At 36.2% G+C, this 24245-nt stretch overlaps 1 protein-coding gene across 1 annotated transcript in view; it reads right to left on the bottom strand.

Annotated features, from left to right (window-relative positions):
- ITGBL1 (integrin subunit beta like 1) overlaps positions 1 to 24245 on the bottom strand; it is a 142477-nt gene that overhangs the window by 66034 nt on the left and 52198 nt on the right. Inside the window, exons 3-7 of the mRNA XM_021280694.2 lie at positions 15972 to 16118; positions 13432 to 13554; positions 9569 to 9709; positions 6733 to 6873; positions 2397 to 2543 (exon numbers count right to left, since the gene is read on the bottom strand). Coding sequence (XP_021136369.1) covers positions 2397 to 2543; positions 6733 to 6873; positions 9569 to 9709; positions 13432 to 13554; positions 15972 to 16118 — 699 coding nt within the window. The remainder of the gene's footprint in view (positions 1 to 2396; positions 2544 to 6732; positions 6874 to 9568; positions 9710 to 13431; positions 13555 to 15971; positions 16119 to 24245) is intronic.

Here is a 24245-nt window from a genome sequence, read left to right as displayed (position 1 = left end):
AGTTTCACGGAGAGCAGATCACACAGGAATGTGTCCAGGTGGGTTTTGAATGTCTCCAGAGAAGGAGACTCCACAACCTCTCTGGGCAGCCTGTTCCAGTGCTCTGGCACCTTCAAAATAAGGAAATTTCTCCTCATGTTTAGATGGAACCCCCTGTGCTTCATTCTATGCCTGTCGCCCCTCACTCTATCATTGGGCATCACTGAAAGGAGTCTGGTCCCATGCTCTTGACACCCATCCTTGAAATAATTCTAAGAATTAATAAAATCCCATCTCAGCCTCCTGTTCTCCAAGCTGAACAAACCCAGGTCTCTCAATCTCTCCTCATAAGAAAGATGCTCCAGGCCCTTTCTTTGTAGAAAGGGAAATCCATGGAGTCCAGGACAAAAAACAAAACAAAACACTACCCAGTAAATTACGGATGATTAGGCTAAATTATATTTTCTCTTTTTCTCTCTAATATCCTAAACAAAATTATTAACAGAACTAAAACAAGATACTACATTCCATTTTAAAATGACAGTTTTCATGTGAATATTTTTCAAGCATGTAATGCGGAATCATTTTTTCCTTCATTACAGCAGCTGCCTATCATACTAAGTCCTAGATACACATCTGTGCCACTTGCACACCTCACAAACACTGGTGAACATGTCTTGTTTGGAAGTCAAAGGAAGTTCAGTTGAATCAATTGAGCCTTTTGTTTCAATAGATAGTGCTTGGTATTTTATTTGAAAATTTTTACCAACAGATCATTCAGCCAAATGGATTCACCTGGAAGGGGCTTATTTCACTGCTAGTATCTCAACAGGAGAACACTGCTAGCATTAATACTCAGGTTTGGTGTTTTGGTTTGGTTTGGTTTGATTTTCCAGAAAGCCAAGAGGACAGGTAGAATTACTGCTGCTAATATTGAAATCTTCAAACGCGCTCTTCCCACTATAATTAATAAAATCTTTCAAAATTTAAAATATAAATAGAACAATATGGAACCATATAATACAGAACAATAGAACTTAAGACTTTATTCAAATTTAAGCTGGTTTTATGGCTATCAGTCTTTTCTCTTGGCCATTTGACTCTCATAGTTCACAATGCAATTAAATCATAGAACTGACTCCAAATGCTCAACATACACAACTCCTAGTGAAGTAGATGAGAGAAGAGCCATTCAGTATCCAATACAAACAGGAAAAGGGTAAGCCAGAATTAAAAATAAATACATATTTTTAAAAAATCAAGTGTCAATGCGCCTTTCTTTTAGTTGTAATTCTTGCAGTTGTGAGCAATGAAATGCAGTTAATTCTCTACAGATGCCCATGTTTCACCTAATTTGTAGCTAAAAATTCCTTTAAGATTTTTTAGCAAGAAAAAAGAGATGTAATTCACTGGAAAACTGTAGCCTAACTAAGGAAAAAGCAAGTAACCTTATTTTAATATATAGTTCTTTTAAGAACTAAGCTATGAGCTGCTACACAATTTGGGGGGGGGGGGGGGGGGGGGCGGAAATGAAATTATCACAGTGCTCACTTGGGTGGACAGCCTACAATTTTTGACTGTGTTACATATTAGTAGTGAAAGACGGAATTGCAAATGCAATTACATTTAGGGTCAAATGCAAAAATTCAAGAGCAGCTTTAGACCTTTCCCAGAAAATATTTAAGTGGGAAGAATTCATAACAACTTCAATTACCAGTTCTAGCAAAAGTCTGTATCATATTTTCTTCCTTCTCTCTGCAGAAAAAAACATTTCAAACAGTGACAGATGAAAATTAGCAGGTCTTTTTGCTTCTGAGAATTTTTCTTCCTTTTGCCTGCCATGTGTATTACCATTCTATGTACGACAGTATCTTTTATTAGCCAAAGTTTTGAAAAGGCCATGGTGTCACAAAGAAAGGCTTTCAAATTAAAAGCCAGGGGCTAACTAGCAAACTGCACTGAAGAACAACTGCACTTTGGAAGTCAGTCCTACACTCATTGCTGCAGGTTCTTATGCAATGTAAATCTGAACAACTCTTATCACAGGGGGCCACAACATTTTACATAGGCTGAAAATCTCATGCTGGTTTTGTCAAAGAATGCAGATAATAGTTTCATATTTTTCATGTTTAGCAAAGACTTAATTGCATCAATCTTCAAAGCAGCTTTGAAAACCTCCAAAACAAATGCTGAGATATGTAAAATAAAATACAAAGCAGTAGATGACAGGAAAATTAGGTGACCTTCGTATTCATCTCCTCCCTTCTCATAACTCTCAAGCTATGCAGGTGTGATTCATACAAAGTAAGCCAAGAAAGTTCACATTTTTCAGCACTAGCAATGCTGGACCTCTGTAAAAATTCTTTTAATAGGAGTACATTTCAAGGGCATGAAAATTCTTCCAGAAATTGACTTACCTCTTCCAGAGCAAGGTAAATTAGAATTTCCTTGGCATTTCTTAGCACTTTCCTCAACTGACAATGGACAAGAACGTGGATGTTCACACTTCTTCCCAGTCCATCCTTCTTTACAGTCACACCTTCCACAATTACACTGTCCATGACCTTCACAATGAACATAATTAAAGATCAGCTTCCATACTGATGATAGGTTTTAAAACCTCATGATTAGATGAACTTTATCAAATTCGTGGTTTCATTAAACAGTCAGACTGGCGAAAAATACAATCAACTCACTATATCTACTTTTTTCTGAGAACAGCTCTGGTTTATCATTTCATTTGAACCATATTTCCTTTCAATTTTTTTTTTTCTTAAGGTATGCTTTGCCACCCCCCACACACACCTCAAGAGAAAGGGTGGAAGAGAGCTTACAAATACACATTTCCTCGCTGTCTAGAGAAGTGAGGCTGTCATAAGGCAATATTTCTTTTACCTTTATGTTTTTCTTTTTCTAGCACATGCGCAACATATTCTCTAAGTAATACATCTTTTATCTACTTATCATCAATGTGAGCCACTAGAGATGAGCAATGCTACACCAATTCCAAGTCTCAAACCAGGGCCTTCTGCTAAATAGTCATGTATAAATAATAAAATATTGGACATAACCAATTTTCATTTCCATAGGGCAATCAGATGTGGTTTTGACATCTCATTAGCTAATTTGACTCTTCCTGACCATGTCTGAACATATCAACATAAATGCAGCTTTCATTGTGCAAGTCAAGGTGAGGAAAAGCAACTGAACTCCATAGCAGCTTTTTTGGAAAGTTTCTTTAAAAAAAAATTGACAGCTAAGAAGTTAAGGGAGAACCCCTCCTTAGAACTTAACCCGGAAAGCCAACCAAACAACCTATTTCCTCCTTTACATGAATGCTAACACATCCAGACCAAGAAAATCCAAGCTAATTGCCCAGCTCCCTTCATCATAAGCCTAATGCTCTTTGCATAAGGCAGTGGGATTCTGGCAACACAAAATATTCCTTGCACTGGATGAGGAAAGCTTGAGCATCAGCAAAAACTTTCCTTGCCACAAAATCAAATATTTTCATGAGCTCTGACAGGGGGTTAGATCTTCTCTTACAGTTTTCACATAGTCATCACTCACTGGACACAGGACCCCAAAGCATCTCTCTGATTTCTATTTGTCCATTCAGATTCTTCTTGAAAATCATAGCAACACAGAATTTGTATCTTTCTAACTGTACTTGCATTTTAAGACTGGATTATATTATATTTCTAAACCATATACATTTATTTGTTCACAAGGAGAAAGATGGAAACAAGAGCAGTTCCCAGACCACATCTTATTAATTTCATAATAATAACAACTTTTCTTTAAATTAGTTACTTGTTTTAATTTAAAAGCATTAGAGATCTCCTCTTCTGTCTCTTGCTTTCATGCATGCCTGTGGACAGGTTGCGAATTGGACATATGTTCCCTGATCCAGATAGATACTCTTGTGAGATGATGATGTTGTTCTTTCATATAATATTTTATTGTCTAGAGCCACAGCAAAGCAGATGATGAGATGTGGGAATGTAGGAATTTTCTTACAGAAGCCTGTTTTCTTTCTATGTCAAGTCATGAAAGCTATTCTCTCTTTAAAGGAAGAAAATCACTTTAATGTTGTGAACACCTCTGAAAGAAAATAATTCAGTAATATACTGGACAGCACTTCAGACTTTAAAAGAAGGCATCCAGTTGCCAATATGAGGTACTACAAATTGACAGTCACCCCAAGCCATATGAAGCTTCTGGAGGGAGCTGCTGTTGTGTGATGTTAAATTCTTGTGGCAGGGCTGCCACTTTCTGTCATTTGTAGTTTATGAAATAAACATAGCATTTCACTCACTTACAGTAAAACTCTTTACATGTAAACATGATTTCCTAATATTTCAATCTGCTACTCAGGACTCATGTCTCTACCTATTAGGTAGGCAGAACAAGACAGGATCGGTTTTGTATCAGCTCTATTTAATGTAGGTTTTAAGAAAGCTGTATTATTTTCCCTAATCTGACTAATCCATCTTGAATTCATTCTAAATCAATGTACAAATAATTGTGAGACAGACTTAACACTTGCAGACTTTGTGCACTAATTTATTTCACATAAACAAATAAAAAAGCTGCCCAATGACAATTCTGCTAGTAAATCTTTTATTCCATTGCAGATTCTGTCTACCACAATAAACCAAAATCAATACTTTGCATTTTATCCATTTCTGAAGAAGTACTAAACAGCAGGTCTATAAGATGTTGTTCATACTGCTTCATGCAAAAACGAAGTTTTGCACAATCTATTTGAGAAATGCACACTTGCATGGGCAGCTAAGGCTAAATTAGGCTTTTCTAAAGCATAAGGGAAAGGGAAGGGATAAGAATAAGAAGCAATACTAAAATTTTTGCTGATTAGATAGAAAAACTAAGCTATACTTCAACATGAGTTTTAGTTACATGAAGCAAGCCATGTGAGTACCTCCTTTTGTATCTCTGGTAAGGTTTGCTCATTTACAATTATGTCTGTGTAATAAAGAAGACTGTATCAGTCCTTAATCTACTGTCACATGGCAGTATCTTCTCCCTAACTCTTTTGCAACTGTCTGTATTTTCTTACTCTCTGCTTTCTTACAACCATTACCACCCTGAGCAGCAGAAGCAGTGATGGCAATAATGTCTGGGACAGAGAGAGTTTAAGACCCGTTTAAGTGATGCAGCTTGAGCTGCAGATGTGACAGGTTTGCTTTAATCTAATCAGGTTTGAAACTCTTGTGTTCACCCTTAACAACAGAACACATTTACCATGTTGTTTTTTAGCTTTATATTCCTTAGCTAATGCTGACATTTTGATCTGTCCTTGAGTCTAAAAACATACTCAGCAACGCAATAATACATTGAAAAATTGATAACAGCCCAAACTCAATCCTCCTGCTGCTCTCATGATGGCAGTTGCACATCCTTCCAGCTTATTAATTAAATAAACTTATAGAACATTTGTAGGCGGCTGAAACAGCAGCAAGCAAACGAATTCACTGAAGGTTTTTAGAAATGCTTCTTTTTTTTCCTTTTCTTTTCTTCCTCCAGTTTTGTTAGATAGTGATTCATCAATATTTATTAAAAAACAAAACAAAACCAAAAACAAAACAAAACAAAAACAAAACAAAACAAAAACAAAAAAAAAACCCAGGTGAGAAACCTTTCGTGTTTATAAAAGGCAAAGAAGAGGCTAACAATTTTATGTATTGTGTTTGTTTCAGCCTTTTGTACCAATTACAGACAACTCCTATGATCTTTCCATGAGGGATCTCTCATTCTAGCAACAGTAGGAAAATACACCACATTATTATTTTCCTTGATGTGACTGCATTCTTCCTATTATTAATTAGGCCAGATCAGATTTCTACAGGATGCATTAGAGCTGACAACCTGTAATCTGTCGATTCCATTTGAAACCACCCTCACTTGTTTTTGCAAAGTTCCCATGTGCACAAATTGCATGCTGTGTATTGCTCAAAGTCACTCTCTCCTGCCCTATATTAGCCTCTGTAGCAGTTACCATGCCAAATTGTATGCGATGTCTTGCTCAGAATTATCAGTGTCTGTCAGTTGATACATGGAGCATCAATCTAAATATACCATGAACCTTGGATGGACTTGATCGACTTCAACTAACTTGAAAATAATGCTCTGAAGTACAAGTAGAAAATAAAAGGAAGGTGGAAGTGTCTAATAAGTTCAGCCAGCTGGACCTCACATTTGGTTTTCCACATATTGATGCTCTACTTGTTCTCAGGCCAGTTGGTATTCTCAGGGTACTGTTTTCCATTATTTCACTTTTCCTCAATTTTCTTCCTCTTGTTTGTCCTCTCCCTGCCATATACCATAACATAATAAATAAAATTTGATCTAAAAAAAATTCAAAATTAAATTTCTTCAAGGAAGGATATCTAAGTTTCAATCATTCTCCAATTTCTGTTAGGCTACTTTGAAGACAGGAGTATTAGAGGGGAGATAGGCACATAAAAATATTTCATATTTGGTAAAAGGACAATCAAAAAAAGACATGTTTTAAGGAAGCTTTGGAACCAGAAATGTATTTTTTCTTTACAGAATTATATCTTTTAATTTGAAAAGTCCACACTGAAAAAAAAAAAAAAAATAAAAAATAAAGCTTGGTATATTTTAAGCTAGGAAAATGAAAATTGGAGCACAAAGGAAGAACAAGATCAGACTAATTGGATGCCTTTGTTAGAAAACTATACATAAATTCCTTTTGAATATATTCCTTACCTGAACAGAAGTCATCAGAATATCTATCATACACCGCTTTGCAGTTTCTTTCATCACACTCACAAGTATCTCCATGAATATCGCCCCAGTCACCAGTTGGGTCCACATCATGGCATGTGCATTCCCCACATACACATGTGCCTAGGAAAGAGAGAAAAAAAAAAGACGAAGATGATAGAAGATTAACTGAGCAATTTAGAGTAATAGTAGTTTGACTACAGAAATTTACACTTATGAATTTTCTGCTCTCACAGGAATGCAATGTCAAAGCTGCAAGTGTTAATCATGAGCGTATGCTCATCTCCTGTGACTTAAAGCTTCTATAATGATTTAGTAGTAATACTTTATACAAACAAGTTGGCTTACTTATCAAGTTTCTTTTTGCTGTTGAGCCTTGTTAGGAAACAAAAGAATAATGCAGTGCATAAAACAGTCACAGATCTTTGATGTCAACAGTAATTTGCTCTGACACTAATGACAGTAAAAATCAATGCTGTTTAAATTACTTGGGCTTGGGCAGAGTTGATAATTAATGATTGTAAAAGCATAAACATTTAAACTGGAAGGAAATCCAAATTCCAATCCAGTTGAAAATGCCTAGGAGGTCGCTCTTTACCTAAGAAGAACATCAGCACAAATGTACATGAAAATGATACTTTTTCACTTCTCCCAAGTCAATTTTCAGGGCTACGCCCTGATGTTTACAATAAGAAGGGAAATGTGATATATGACAGTGAGAGTAATTGGGCACAACCTTACCAATATAAAGATAATATGCATACTATTTACTTAGGGAAAGTCAGAACAAAGTCCTTATTCAGAAGTCCAAATATGCCTCAGGACCGTACACTCACTACTTTTTCTGGGATGCCAAAGGGCACAATGCAGCAGCCAAACCGTACAGATGCATGCAGTTCATTTCCTGGAGAGCAGCTTCACCTGCTGCTGCTCCACCAAAGCCTCTGTCTTCTTATTCAGATTACTCTGATCAACATAATGCATTTGAGGACAAGAAGACAGGGTGACTAAAGAGTACATATAGATGTGGGCACATTCTCTGGAAAGAGAAGGTCTGCACAATTGTGCATGCGTGACAGTTACATAAAGCAGGAAGAGATGCTGCCATGTTTGATTTGTGCTAAAGCCTTTAAGACAGCCCTCAAGAAATTTGCACCTGATTATTGATACTTTCACAATACGGTGACATTACTGAAGGAGAAGATCCTAACAACAAACAAACAGCAACAACAAAATAAAACATGCAGATGCCTCTGGAGAGTGATTAATCCTCCCAGAAACAAATTCAAAGTGAATTTGGATCAGCTGTCCTGGATACTGCACTGCAAAATACCATCTCACCAAAGTTTACAAAAATCAAAAGCTTGCTGGTCTCAGCTGGTTGACTGGACAGTTGGTGGAAAGATAGAAACAATTTACCCATCTTAGCACTGAAGGAGACTGCACAGCAAGGTTGGCCTCAATATTTAATTTTTAGAAGGTTCCAGACTGACAAGATGAACTACTCCTCTATCACAAGATGTAAACCACAGAAAACTGGATAAATAGGACTAAGGAGAGTAGAGATACTGTGTTGGAAAGCAACTTTAGGTAGATGAAAGAATATATAATTTTAATGTGGATAAACACAGAAATACAGTAAAGGTAAAAAAAATATAAGTATCCCATTAATGTATCTTTGTTTAGGAGTTTGTAGTTATTCAGAATATCAGATATACTATTTATACTAATTTCCTTCCATTACAATGTAAATTTAAAGAAATACATTAAAAATTCTAATTTGAACAAGAAATGGCTTTGACAATTAATTATTTGACAAGAAATCACTTTCTCCATGCAACCAAAGCATCTAATCTGAAGCCACTTCCATATTTATTCTGTTCGGAATTACAGAAAATTTTTTACTGTTGAGGTCCCAAGACTAAATGAGCCTACATGATCTCTGTATTTGACCGAATCTTTCAATTTCCTCATAATTAAGATAAGAGAATTTTCAAAATGCTCTCGGGATAATTAGATGTTCACACTATAGCAGGTTTGTCATAGAGATATTTTTTAAGAGAGATATCTATGTGACTTGCATTTATGTTCTACTGAATTATTCTGTATTATTGCCAAAAAAACCCTATTTTTTTAACTCTTTGTTCAGTGAAGCCAAACATAGAAGCTAGTGAAAAGGAATTTTATTTTGTGGGGTTTTTTTCTTTTTTAATGCTAAAATTATACACAAGTATAAGGTAAAATTTGAGTTCTGAGACTTTGTGCAAATAAAACCTCATGTAGTTAGAAATATTGTGTGAAATCTATCTTTCCAGTTCCATATGCATTCCATGGCATTGATACTGAACACTTCTTAATGTTTTTTACAAGTTGCAGTGGAAACTAAAAGCTTTGTGTTTTCATTTTCCCTATCAAATTGTGGGTCCTCGGTCTTCTTTAAGAATAAACTGGTGTATGGTCCTGTTGGCCTGAGAGCACCAATCCGTTCAAAGTCAAAAATCTGCTAATACTTTTATTTTGTGGTATAGGTCTCTCACCAAACATGCACTGACACATTATCCCGCTCAGTCTTACCACAAAAATGAAGGATGAGAACAACTTGGGTCAGATTAATCCAAACCCAGGAGTGGATACATGTAAGGTTACACCTAAACACAAGTATCTACCCACTCACTTGGAAATAAATATCCATATTTGAAATAAATGAGAACTAGAAACTATCAGTAAACACAACCTATGTCCTAGTGCAGAAAGTGCATATTGTAAAAGAAAAGCAAGATACATAAAGATGTGTAGAAGGAACGTGTGAATGACACACCTCTGTTGCTGCAGATTTTGCCATCTGGAGATGTGCATCTTTTCTTGATCTCCCAGGGGGTGATGTCACACTGGAATTCACATTTATCTCCATGCCAACCAGCCTCACAGTAACAGTTTCCACAGTAACACTTTCCATGGCCTTAACCCAAAACAAATTTTATACAGTGAGAAAGTGGCAAGTTTTTAAAAGGCATTAACAATTTAACTGTTTTGATCTTTACTTTTAAAAACTTCTAGTGTTAGACTCAGAATAGAAAAAATGTATAGGCCTACATAAAGACAAAGGCTATTTGAACTATACTTTTCCCTGAGTCTGTTTTAGAACACATTTTCCTTTAACTGCAGATTAAATTTATTCAGTAAACACCAAGAAAATAACATCAATATTTTTATATTTGTCAGCTTAAATTTTGAAACTTTATAGGTAAATTTCAAAGATGGTAAATGCAATAGCTTTAAATGCTACAGTAGGACACACTTGCCCACCATACTCAGCATGTCTAATAAAGCATTGTGTGCTCTTGACACCACAGATAATCCCAGCAGAGGACAGTTGAGTCATCTGAGGCTTGATGAAACCAGCTCCTGAACATTTTGATTCACTAAGGTACTTCCGCCATGTGCTTCAATGGCACAAAGCATTTAAATTAAGTAGCTGCAGCTCTTACTAATCTTAAAGCCAAAAGCTAATTCCTTACTAGAAGGATCACAAGGAGGGTAAGGGAAGACTTTATGACTCTCTACAGCTACCTAAAAGGAGGTTATAGCAAGGAGGCTGTTGGTCTCTTTTCCCAGGTAACAAGTGATAGGATGAAAGGAAATGGCCTCAAGTTGTGCAAGGAGAGGTTTAGATTGGATATTAGGAAAAATTTCTTCACCAAAAGGGTTGTCAGGCATTGGAACAGGCTGCCCAGGGAAGTGGTGGAGTCACCATCCCTGGAGGTGTTTGAAAGACGTGTAAATGGAGGACATGGTTTTAGTGGTGGACTTGGCAGTGTTAGGTTAAGAGTTGGACTCGATCTTAAAGGTCTCTTCCAACCTAAACAATTTTATGATTCTATGACCTCCTCCGTGTTTCCCTCTAGGTATGTTAAGCTTAGTAGACCTGATTGATTATCAGAGTCTACTCGTATCCCTAACTACCAAGAGTGTGAATTTAGACCTGTGGAATATTTTTTTTTCCTGTTTTTACAATTCCATTTGGAATTTTCATTATAGTTGTTTGGTTACATGTGAAAAAAATAACAGAAGGTAAAAATACAGTCTTACTAAACAATAAAACCAGTCTGAAATATTGCTTTTTACCAGAAGGTTGTTACTGAACAGTGGACAAGAAATAAAAGGGACAATGGTGAAGGAGTAAAGAAATTTAGTCTACTGGCAACTTTTGCAGATTAAAACATCACTACCTCATTCTTCACTCACACTTGTATAGTTCCAAAACAAATATTAATTAAACTACACAATTTGCCACTACCTCTTGTCCATGACTGAAGACAAAATCACTTCATTAGAGCAAAAAAAAGCCTTAGATGAAAAATAACAGGATCAGAATTTAATTTGCTAGAAGCCATGATGTTTATTAAAAATAAGCTGTAACTCAATTCCAAAGTTTATGTAAGCCCAAATAAAAAGTGATACAGTAAACTGACTGATAAAAATCCAACTGAGGCTTGAAAAGCTTGATACATCTTTGTAACTCTGCCCTACCTAGGAAGTGAATTGCTTAAAAAAATGCAGTGCCTTTGTGAAAAGATTAAAATGTGTGATATCCATATCTTAGCACAACATCGTATGCTTTTCCAGGATAAAATCCCAGCTCACAGCTGCAGGCTTTAGAAACACGTGCATAAAAGGAATATTTTGTTTTTTCACTAGTTTCATCCTCCTGAGTTGGCTTTCTCTGCAGACAAAGAAAATCTTCAAAATCTGTCTATACCTTCATGGGCAATAAAGTGTATGTAGCAACCAAGCTGGTGCCACACAAACTGGGAAAATACACCAAGCACTGTTTAGGTTCACTGTGTCTGCGGAGAGCATCCAGGGGCCATTGCTATTAATAGCTTTCTTGCTTCATAAATCAACCTATACTTCATAAATAAACCTAAAGGATTCCTGTGGTGGGAAACATGTGGAAGGAAAGATAGAGGAGTATCAGAGGAGACATCGAGATGGGAGAAGGAAGTCATAACCAGACAGGAGCATAGAATCTGCTTTTTCTGTGATTAAATTATGTACCTTCCACCTTCAGGTCATATGCTGTCCATTTTTTCTGCATAAGGCCTGGTTCAACATATGGTTATGTACTGCAGAGGTCTCTTGGAAAGTAAAGCAACGTCTAACACTGAAAAACTACGTGCATAAGCTTTTTAGATTACAACAACCTAACCAAGTCAAGCTCACCATTAGTTTATATTTACTGCAGAAGGCTGCAAACTTTACATAAGGTATCAGAGCTTTTTATACTGGTTTATCACAGACCTCAGAGACTGGAAAATATTATCCTTTGTGTCCCTTTCTTTCAGCATCCTTTGATTTCTGCATTCACATAAACCTAGTTTCTTTACAGAGATGCATCTGGTCTGTTTTGGAATATGGCACCATTGGATGAAACAAGGGGAAATAAAAGCTAAGAAAAAGATAATGATAAAAATCAGCAGTAACACAAGTGAGGGAAAAATCTGAAAATAGCAGAAGGATAATTTACTGGAGCTAAACGAATGTTAAATTTTTATCATATTTGGTACCATTTGTAAGAAAATTTTGCAAGAAAATTAATATAAATTGGATCATTGGTACATACAAATTATTGCCCTCCACTAATTTTATTTTAGGCAATTACTGGAAATATTATAGTCTACTCCTGGATTTGGACTCAGAGGACCATTTGTTTACTCTAATTTAAAATCCCTGTCTATTCCTGTAAAAAATAATGTTATTTTTTCCTTCAAAGCATCTTAAATAAACAGAATTTATTTTGTTCTCTGTGTAAGGACAAAGATAAAGCTATTTTACACAAGTACTCTCTTAATACACATACACATGCAGACTACACACTATTATACACACTAATCAGAGTATGAATAGTTTAAGAGCGGTTCTGAATCCTCCTGTATGCATGCAGACACAGTATGTACGTGTACAGCTTGAAAAATATTTGTAGCACCTTCTAACTGAAGAATTTGCCTCCCTAGTAATATAGGCAAGAACATTTATAATGCCATGAAGGGTGTGTATTACACAGTATCTAATTGTCAAATTCCTTTCTTATAATGAAATGAAAGCACAGATTGAACTTTGGTTGCTTTTCTGTCTATCAGCAGAGTTCACTCCATCATATTCTTTTGCCTTTCTTACCACAGATGAATTTTTTCTTCATTCATTCCTTTCCCTTTTTATCTCCTGAATTGCTTCAGAGTTCTCACCCTGCATTTACTCTTGTTGTCTTTAATTTTTGCTTCTTTGCCAAAATTCTTAAGAATCTATTTTTCTTTTTTCTTCTTTTTTTTTTCCTATGTCCTCCATTTGTGCCAAAACATTTGCATTCCTTATATCCCACCAAAGACAGACACACTAAGCTATGAATTGCCTTAGTGAATTACCTTGTATAATCCTGTTTGCAATTCTCCCAAAAAGAGAAGGATGTCACAGGATTTGTTCATTCTTTAACTTTCTGCTTAGCTCATTTTTTTATCTGAAATTCCCACTTCCAATTTGCAAGCTAATTTCTCACAGATATAGTTACCTATATTTCAAGTCATACATTCAGTAAAGAGATTTTGTAGGTCCATACAAGTAAATGATCTTACAACACCCTGTATTCATCTTCACAATTCTTCTTGTACTCACTAAAATACATACCTGAACAAATCTCTTCAGTCTCATCATCTATGCATTCTCTGTCATCACATTCACAAAATTTACCATAGACCAGTCCATTTCCTTCTGAGACTGCACATTTACACCTGCCACACTGACATGTGCCTGTAAACATTTAAGACAGCACTCAATGACTGCAGTTTATGGAAACAGTTTCACTAGTTCATCAGAGATGGTAGATGGTACATATTTTATTTCTGAAAAGTCTGAAATCTAATAATCATCCAGCCAAATAAAGACAGACACAGAAACAATCCATATCAAAAAAATGCCTAATCTTAACTGTAAACAGATGCAACATTCAGGTGGTTGTTTCTTAATCAGCAGCATCATCTTTTCCTAAGAAAAATTCACTCCTACAGTTGTCTGACTTCATACAGCTGAGGTATGACTCCAGCTTTGGAAATTATATCTTCTGCCTACTGAAACAAGAAAACTTCATCATCTTCTCAAGAATGAAGCCTAGTTTTGTCCAGTTCTGCCTGTTACAGGAGAGTAACAGGACATGGCTACCAATAACCAGAAAATCTGTCCACCTAACTTTGTTCCTTTGCACTCTGGTCTCCAGTTCCTTTTCTACAGTTATCATCTGACGATTAAGATTTTGAAAGTACAGCCTTGGAGAAAAAGCCAGGTATCAAAGCAAGGAAACACTGATGAGGAACATCTGCATGAAGAACTTATGATCAGATGTCAGGAAAAAACAATCTAGAAAGCAATTACCACAGCAATACATTAATAATACAAAAAAAAAAAAAAAAAAAAAAGCTAATTGTGGAGAAATACATTCATAGCATTATTAAACAAACCATAAGTATTATAATAGCATACATCAATAATTCTATAGCATGTTAAAGCATTTAACAACAAATGTTGTGGTATTTACTAAAACTCTTGGTAGTACACTTTATTCACACTTTGATATTGTTTTCACCAGCTTCTTGCTGCTTGCCCACAAATAGCTTCTTTTTTTCCAGTCATATTGATGTCCACATTACAAGTTATTTCATTCATTTGAAGACTTGTAGGCACCTCTGTAATAATATTTTGTTATTTCAGGACTTTGACCCAATCTAAGTTTTTCCTCAGTTTGTGGGTGATGTCTCAGGAAAGATTATATCTTTTAAGAAAGATAAGAGATTTAATAAAGACACTTGCTGATTTGTCACAAGTAGGACGGGTTTTTCCCATGTTGGACTGGCAAGCGATTTGATGGCAGGGATCTGCCTGAAATTCTTCCTCAACATAAGTACTCCCAGGACTTTCACAACATAAACCACAACAGAAAAGTTTCTGACGTGAGGAAAAGAGAGACATGCAAAGGATGGAAATGGGTTTGTAACCCAGTTTCTCTTCTGCCACCTCTGCTCTGGTGGCACATTTGCTTCTTAGTTTTTTTGAGTAGGGTTGCCCCCTCACCTCAGGGCTACCTCTCTCCATCACCCACCCTCCCAAACAAAAAAAAGCTGGTTTTGTTGCTCCCAGGATAGGAAGAATTCTCTCTTTTCCCTCAGAGAGTCTATCTGGCCTGGAGTGCAGTTGCCAGGGGAAAGCAAACAACTGCCTTGTGCCTCATTCTTCTCCTTTTGAGTATTTTCTAGTTTGGAAAATAATGCATGATAACATATAACAGCCATAAACAAATATATTAAGGAGTTACACAGTCAAAAAACCAAAAATACTATAAAATCTATTAGAAATAAATGTATTACCATGCCAGTGTATAAAGCATCCATTTTCCCTACTTCTATCACTTATTAAAATTGTAAGGGTAGAAACTTTTGCAATACCGTGTTAACTGGGTCCCTGTGATCATAGGGCTCGAACAAGCTGTTTTAGCAGCCACTGGCGTCAATATGACAGCAAGTATAGATTTAAAAAAAAAAAAAAGGGGAACTTAATTCACAAGACTCAAACTCTTCATTTTACATCCATACATATTCTAGCAAACATTGTTATTGACATGAAAGTCCTCCAAAATAGAAGGTTTATGAGGATATTACACAACTAGTTTGCAGGAACCATTTTACATTTCACCATTACAAGTGAAAATGGAAGTACCCCATTAAAATGATTCAGCAGATCTTCCACAACTCTCTTTAATAATCATTGTTACAACTCCAAAGCATCTCAAAAATTATACAGTTTATAAATGTCCTGGAAATATATTTGCAAATGTCATTTCTGCATGCTATAAACACACAAGCAAAAAAAATACATTGCTTTCTGTGCTAATGCCATTACCACAACCTTTTGATAGGCAAAATAAATTACACAGCTGCAGCTTCATCAACCTAAAATAGCTATGGTTAGAGTACTAAAGTAGACATTCTGAATCAGTGTACATCATATGCACAGGAAGAGGCCTATAGGAAAATTAAGCCTTTTGGTACACATACAGTTCTTTCTCAGTCTCTTTAAGCATACTCTAAAAAATTCCTAATTAGAAAAGAAACTACAGTGATTCTCAAGATAACACAGGAAGAGCATCAAGCCATCAAAAGCAATAAAAAACATCTTACCTGCACCAGAACAGATGATATCTTGAGAATTCTTACACATTTCATTGCTTTTCTTCCGCGTAAGATTGCAAGTAGTTGGATACTGACAAGCTTCACCATACCAGCCTTCATCACATTTGCACTTCCCACAGTCACACTTGCCATGGCCTAGCAATGGAAGGGAAGAGTGTGTCAAGTCCTTTTTTTTTCATTCAGAAAGTGGTATTTTTCTAATCCAGTTTTTAAAATAGATTCAATCAATTACAGTTTTAAATTAATATGATTAACAGATTCACCTAATATAGCTCATATGCAGTTAAAAATATAAATTAATAAATATGACCGTAAATATGAGGAGACACAAAATCACAGAATGGTTGGGGTTGGAAGGGATCTCTGGAGATCAACTAGTCCAAACCGCCTGCTAAAGCAGGTTCACACAGAGCAGGTCACACAGGAATGTGTCCAGGCAGGTCTTGAATGCCTCCAGAGAAGGAGACTCCACAGCCTCTCTGGGCAGCCTGTTCCAGTGCTCTGGCACCCTCAAAGTAGAGAAGTTTCTCCTCATGTTTAGATGGAACCTCCTGTGCTTCAGTCTGTGCCTGTTGCCCCTCACCCTATCATTGGGCACCAATGAAAGGAGTCTGGTCCCATCCTCCTGACATCCACCCTTGAGATATTTATAAACATTGATAAGATCCCCTCTCAACCTTCTCTTCTCCAGGCTAAACAGAGCCAGCCCTCTCACCATGGCTTTGAAATCTAATCTGTGTGATTTTGGTAGGTCTACATACGAATGCTTATTTTAAGAAGGAATAAAGAACCAAAACATCCTGTATGAACAACGGGCTTTCTTCTTTCATGTCTTTCTCATTCCCATATTTGTCTACCATTAACTATTATTAACACAAAAAAACTCCAACTGCAGCCCAAGGATCCAGGATTAGCTGTTATGATACACGCCCTGTGAAGAAACATGGAGAGATCAAACTACAGCACAAGCAGCAAGTTACTCATGCAACAGCCCCTACTGAAAGATGCAAGTTCTTTTTCTCGAAGCCTCCTCTGGCTACTGGTTCCTCCAGCCCTCTCCCACACGCTTAGATTCTGCTTGACTGATGCTGCAAAACTGAATTTTCTCTTTACATATTGACAAAATATTGGCACTGTAGCATGTCTTTATACTCATAGAACTGTATTTACTTATGATTATTTGCCAAGTGTGAAGTATCTTAAAGAACCAATGTGACTGCTCAGCCTATTAGGACATGGTATGCTAGGCTTCTATCAGTTGAATAATACGTTGTTTAAAATCTGTAATATATTTAATATCATGAAGAATTACAAAAGTAAGGAAAATTTGTTTTTAAAAGTTCTTTAGTTTCCTTTTAAAATACCCAAATATGCAGATGAATTGGCAATTTACACTATTTGTGTTGTACGTTAAATATCCTGTTCCGAATTAAATTGCAGGTGCAAATTTCTCTCACTTAATTCTTTAAAATTCCTTTACAATTTTAGGTCATAAATGTGAAAGAAATTGCAAATATTTTAAACTAAAATATTCAATTTTAAGATAAGTACCATTCGAATGTATATCTGATTGACAGAATAAGATTCTCTTCTAATCACTACGTCTCAAAAATAGAATCTTATTGCAGTCTATTTTAAATGCATGTGTTGCCTGCAGTTAGAGTCAACTGTCTGAAAACACGAACCCAGTCTGCTGCCAATAAGAAGGAATTTAAATAACTATTGTAATAAAAAAATTTTAATGAGAAAGAGGAGTATCTTTTGTTGCTCAATAAAATTTTGTTTGAATCCCAGTACGGTCCTAAGACAATATACATTTCAATAGCTGAAAAAAACATGGTTCAAAAACATATGGGAGATTTGGGTTAGTTCTTGCTTTAAAATAGGAGTTGCTACCTTTAAAATTGCTGAATAAAGGGAAAGGGAAAGGGAAAGGGAAAGGGAAAGGAAAAGGAGAAAAAAAAGTAGGGTATAAAATATATAATAAAAACCTGCTCTTGTGATTACTTTGCTCCACTGACAAACAGTATAAGCTCTTCCAGAAAATGGTGATAAGTCATAGGGTAGCTCAAAAAACTAAAGACAAACCATAACCAATTCCCTATATTTTCCTTCCTTTCAAGGATATGTATCACAATGACTGCATTTTCCATGATGGGCACTATAATGATTCAACAGTTTGATGTCTGCTGGTGAAGAAAAGATGCTCTAATAATAGGAGGACTGATTTTCCTGTTCTCGTGTTGAAATGACAGAGGAAGGCAGAAGCCACTGCTGGTTAGTACTGACGGTCCAGCAGAGCCAACCTCTCTGTTAGAGATGCATTAATCTAAGTTATGGTGCATAAAGGAAAAAAACAACTTTGTTTGAAATTCATACAGCCTGCTTAAAGAAAATGAATAGACGACTTCCATGAGACTAGTCATACAGAGCAGTTTCTTGGCTTTGTTTAACAAGAAAATACAAAAAACTGCTATTAGTGAAATTAAACTGAGACAAACAATGGAAGACCTCTTGCATGCAAATAAAAGTGACTATAAGGAATTCGACTATAAGGAATTTAACTAATATGAACTTGTAAGATTGTATTAATGATTTTCAAATTGATCACCCCCTTAAAATATCCTAAATTTGCCGATATATTTTAATTTGTAAAGCAATGGCAATAATGCACCCCAGCATTGGGTGAGAGGACTATATTGAAGAGTAAAAAAGCTGCCTGCAATAGCTTATACAATTCACTGTATCTTCCCTGTCACATAGATGATGCAGTAGATCTGCAAGTCAGTTTGACATAGTAATCCTCTTCTTGCTTATTTCCTACATCCACATGTACCAATCTTATGGTCTTCCTCATGGCAAAACTAGTGATGTGATGAACTATAAATGAAGTATGTGATAGGCTGTAAGAAAATTAGAGAGGGTACAAAAAAATTTCTAATTAGTATAAAATTCCTTTCAGAAAGGTTTTTGTAGGATCCCTTTTTTGCATATAAATTTCTGTATTATTTAGAAAGCAAATAATATTGTGAAAGAGTAAACAAGGAGGAAATATCACTGTGAAAGCTGTGAGGTGATGCTGTAACTTTCTAGAAAATATATTCTTCTAAGTTGTATGTCCAGGTATCAGAAGATGTGACACAAGAAAATGGAGCTACAAGACCTGCTAAATAGTTGGTCAATAGTTGGTCAATAAAGGTATATCTTAGAGTAAGTGAAAATACATTCATTCCATTTTTTTAAAAAATGGGTGTAACATCAATAAATGCTAAACATAAATCAGAATTTCACTCTAAAAAATCAGAAAAATAAGAGAAAAAATGAAGACGCAAGGAAGTGCTAGAATTCCTTTAAGAAAAGGACTGTGGCTGTGGGCTGTGAAAAGCTTGCAACATCAAACATGTGGAAAAACCTTTTATAAGAAAGGGCTCAATTTCTAACTAGACGAGCGGTCACCTCAGAGGGTATATCTGTAGTATGCAGAAATCTTGTAGGGTGTAAAATGAAACTAATATGCAAGAAAAACTGTCAGATGTCAGAAAATATATGGAGAAAGTGAGAACAGAAAATGTTAGGCAGGGTCAGAGCTTACAAAATGTACTGAATGTACTAAAATGTGCTTTCATCATCCAAATAAAAAGAAAATGAGGAAAAAAGTGATTTCACCAAGCAGCAAAAAGCAGTTAAGATTAAAGATAGTTTACAGACAGTCCAAAACAAAATTAATATGGGGATGTTGACTACAGTAGCAAATGCAGTGTGGCTAATGATACAGACTGAGGAAATGAAAATTACTCATCTAAGATGAGAACAAAACAAAGACATAACACTGTTTTTAAGGAAGTGTCTAGACCAGGAGGGTGAGACCCCATCATCTTCACTTGAGAGTACTTAAAATACTTGCACATGAAAGGACAGCTTAATAACAAAGTCTTTTAATGAATCTATCAGTCTGGCAATCAAATGTCTGAAAAATGAAAAGCCTAACCTTTTTTTCTTTTAAGAAAAAGGGATGTGCATGATCCAGGCATCATAAAAATAAGTGGCTCTGACCTCATGAGCTGTGCAAGGATTTGAAACAAATTATGAAGCACTGCATAGCTAGAGACACTGAGGTAATGAAAAATGGGATATAATGAATAACAGGTTTATCTCGAAATAGAGTGCCAAATTAACCTGGCATCCCTCTTCGTAAGATAACTGGTATTTTAAGAAAAGGAACACCGGAAGTCTAGCTGATATGATCATGTATATTGAGTACAATGCTACTTAGGAAAAAATGCTCTGGATAAGGTACTGTAGAAATGTAAAAGAGTCGCAATTCAGTTTAAGGGTACAAAACAACATTAGGACCAAAAGGGATATTAATGGGATCAGGAGCATTACTGCTGATGTTTCAAATGATATTTTTGGCACCAAATGTGGTTTATCTATATCGATATAAAAATTCAGAGTATGCTAACAACATTTTCCAGTGACACAAATGCGTAAGCACTCAGTAGAAAGGTGAAAATGGAAAATCATAAAAAATGAACTGGGATGACAGTCTGAAGGACTGAAGTAATAAAAGTGGATTGAAACCAGAAAAAAAAAGAGCACAGGGTCACACACTGGGGAGAGGGAGAGGATGGCTTAGGGTAAGGACTCCCCAGTTGGAAGCAACAAGAAGGGCCTGAGCCTATAGTCATGTCAGCCATGGAAAGATGGTGTAACTAAGTCTTTAGCTGAAGAGATTCTGAGATGTACCTGTCGAAGACATGTCAGTAGGGACTGAAAGTGGTAATAAACCTGCATTTGATGTGCTACACACAATGTATGTATAATGGACATGGGTCCAGTTTATGCTGGAAAATTACCATTAGGTTGCTAAACCTCAGAAAAATGAGTCAAGTTTTCCAGGGAAAACACTTGTTGAATTTTAGCCACTTGCAAAGTTGCAATAGGCTAGGAATTAAAATATCTCAGTTGAAAGATGGCAATTTAAACCACAATCATTTGGATCTGACCACATGCTTTTGCCCTTAGACTCATAACTTCATTCTAAGTCCACTCTAAAAATGTTTTTCTACTACATCTTTGCATATCTATAGGCCCAAGAGCAAAGACACAAAGGTAAAATCTCTGACAAGAAGTTCTGAATCCGCATCTGAACTGTATGTATTCAAGGCACCAATTTGGAAGCCTGATTTTGCTGGGATCCATCTGTGATCCATCATGTGAGACAGGCACCTCTGCAGAGTGACTCAGGTCCTGTGTGGGCTGAAGAGTCCTCTGAGGTTGGCTGCCTTTCTTCACTAAACTACTCAGAACCGTACAATGATTGAACAGGATACAAAACCTAACCGGTGGGACTTTGGAGTTTGGTGCATCGATAGATATGTGTGCGTGTTTGTTTTTTATTTTTTTTCCTTCTTCACTTATCTGTACAAAAATCTATGCCAGGTTTGAAATATTTGACACATTTTGAATAAAAAAGGAGAAGGATATCACCTTGCTTGTAAATTGAACTCTATCACTTTATGAAAACAAATGTATTATGTAATTATTGGGTAAAGCAGAAACTGAGTTTGAGCATTGCTTCCATTTCTCTGTGCCTGCAGAAATCGTAGCATACAGCAGTATTGTTGCTATTTCTGTGCCTCCCACCGGAAAAGATACTCTCCACATATGCACCAGTTTTAGGTTTAGATTGTTTTTATTTCCTACTAATGTTCACTATGGCTGAAAGATCTGCCACATCCTGGTGGTTAACTTTCCATAGGCAACGCAAAGAGTCAAAACAGATGACTTTTGTTACCTACCAGGCTCTTGCCACCTAAGAGCATGTTTGAACGTATGCATGTCTATGTGTTGTGATTATCTTGTCTACTGAGCAATGATGGGGCACAAAAACACGGAGTCCTTAGAAACACTTAGCAGAAAAGAAAAATAAGAAAAGACTGATCTTGAGGTTAAGTCCTCAAATTGAAAGAAAGGTGACTGGGTTCAACATTGGATCTGTCATTTTGGATAACCTCTGGCAGAGGACAACTTCTTCAGGCCTCCAAGAGATGAGCTTAAATTCTCTTCTTTATAAAGCTGATGCTGATAATCAACTTTCTCATAGAAATTTTCGCAAGGACAAATTTATTGGTGTTTGAGAGACTTCAGATATTATGTATGATTAGAGATAGTTTCAAAAACAAACAAAAAACAAAGGCAACATGATATCTTTGAAATCACACTCACCACTTTTCTTGATAAGGTGAAAAATTACCCTGTCTCTGGGCAATTGTAAAACTATAATCATGTGCTTGTTAAACTGCAAGGACCAAGCTCTTAAATAAATCCTTGGTTCATTAAGCCAAGACTACTGGAGATACTGCCTTTGTGTGGTTGTGCGGCATTAGTTATAGCACAGTAACTCTTCCTACAGAAGTCTCTTAATGGAGTACAAAGATCCAGGCTGTTTGACCAGACATAAAAATACACTCAGATGTCCTCACTGGCACTTATTTTTAATAACTTAAGTCCAATTACTCTATGTAAGAACATAATTGGGGGTAGTTCTCATTTTAAAATTGTAATGGAATGAATTTCCTGCAGGCAGGTGAGATTTAGCATAAGGATTCCTCTCTATAGCATAGAGCCAGCCATCAGAAGGAAATCAGCAGCTGGCATGGTAATTGAATCAGGTTCATTATTATTCATTTTTAGCAACCACTGAGTGATTCACGAAGTGCTTTTCAAATCTAAAAAACACTTCATGAAATAGCTGAAGAAATATGAAGAACTGGTTGTTATGGATTCCCACTTTAAATTAGGATGTTAGGTAGGAAGGATGATTGAGTTTTAAGAGTTGAAAAATTTGTGAAAGTAATAAATTAAAACATTTTTCTGCACTCTCAACCTAGACCAGCACAGTGAAGATGTTTTTAATAGCTCTTTCCAACTGGATGGCTTTCTTTCCTGCAGTTAGTGAAGCAGATTCTTCTACTTTACATCAATGTAAAACTAGTGAAAATAGTTCAGGTTACACTAGGATAAGATGAGCAAATGGCCAAAATAGTTGCATTTGGCAATCTCAATAACTATGCCTTGCGTTCAGCTGAAGCATATCTTTTCAGAATTGTTGGAGCTGCAGTTTCTGAAAAACTTGTTGTGTTTTTTTGAAAAAAAAAAAGTTCTTATCAGTACCTTTTATTTTTTTTTCCTATGTCAATATGCTTGAAATGAATCTCTGTATAAGGCTGGGGTCTTAGTTGTTCATGTACCTCTGATAAAAGCCAGCCATCTTCTAGAGCTTTGCAGTATAGCCTAGAGACTCTATCCCTACTGAAATTAGGTTCAGCAATGTGTGGGTTTTCACAAAAGTACTGGCTCCTCATTCACAACCCAATCACTTGTTTCTCTTCCTATGCTGAAACCATGAGGCTAGAGGTTAAGGGGCTAAGGGGACTGATTTGACTTTAGAAATAACTCAGAAAGAGACAGGGGCAAATTTGATGGAAAAGAACTGCCTAATGACAGTAGACCATTTCAAGTGGATTGTGCCACTCAGGCCTCTTTATCACCAAACCACAGCCCTGATAAGAACTGCAGCAAAGATTTTCAAAGCAACACAGTAAGCCCAGAGGGCTTTAAGGAGGAAAAGAAACTTATTTCGCAAAAGGCTATTAAAATTGAAACAAACAAACAAACACAAACCACCTTTGAACTTAGATGTTCTTACATTAAGCAAATGTAAGTGTTTTTTTAGGATGTCCAGACCTTGAAGTAACCCAGAATAATGGATACGAACATTCAGCATCAGCTTTTGGGCAGCCTGGGAGGGCGACTGAGTCACTGTGACAAGAGTGCACAGGGCCTGTAACACAATTTGCCTCTCAGCTCTCTTCAGTGTTTAGATTCTGCCCCCACTCTCCAGCCCTTTAAGTCCATCTGAAATGGGTTTTTAGAGTTAAAACACAAAGTGGTGACAAATCATCTTGACTTAGTTCTTACTGGATGCACTTTAACAACAAACACATCCAAAGGGTGTTAAACTGTCACTCCAATGGACATATAGATAAAAAAAAAACAGACTGCTGCATACACTTGTTAAAGGAAAAGCCCTCTGGTAGATAAAGAGAATAAATAAATAAATAGTCCTATTTAACTTGTGCTACATTTTCAAGGAATTGCTTAATGCAATGTTTTAGTAAACAAACATTCAATAGTGTTCTAAAGCAAAAAAATCAATCGGAACCCACATTACAATACAAAATATATGCCAGAGGTGGG

The sequence above is a fragment of the Columba livia genome, chromosome 1, assembly GCF_036013475.1.
Source record: "Columba livia isolate bColLiv1 breed racing homer chromosome 1, bColLiv1.pat.W.v2, whole genome shotgun sequence".
Classification (NCBI taxonomy): Eukaryota; Metazoa; Chordata; class Aves; order Columbiformes; family Columbidae; genus Columba; species Columba livia.
The sequence above is the reverse complement of the archived record's forward strand: the minus strand, read 5'-3'. Positions and strand labels throughout refer to the sequence as shown.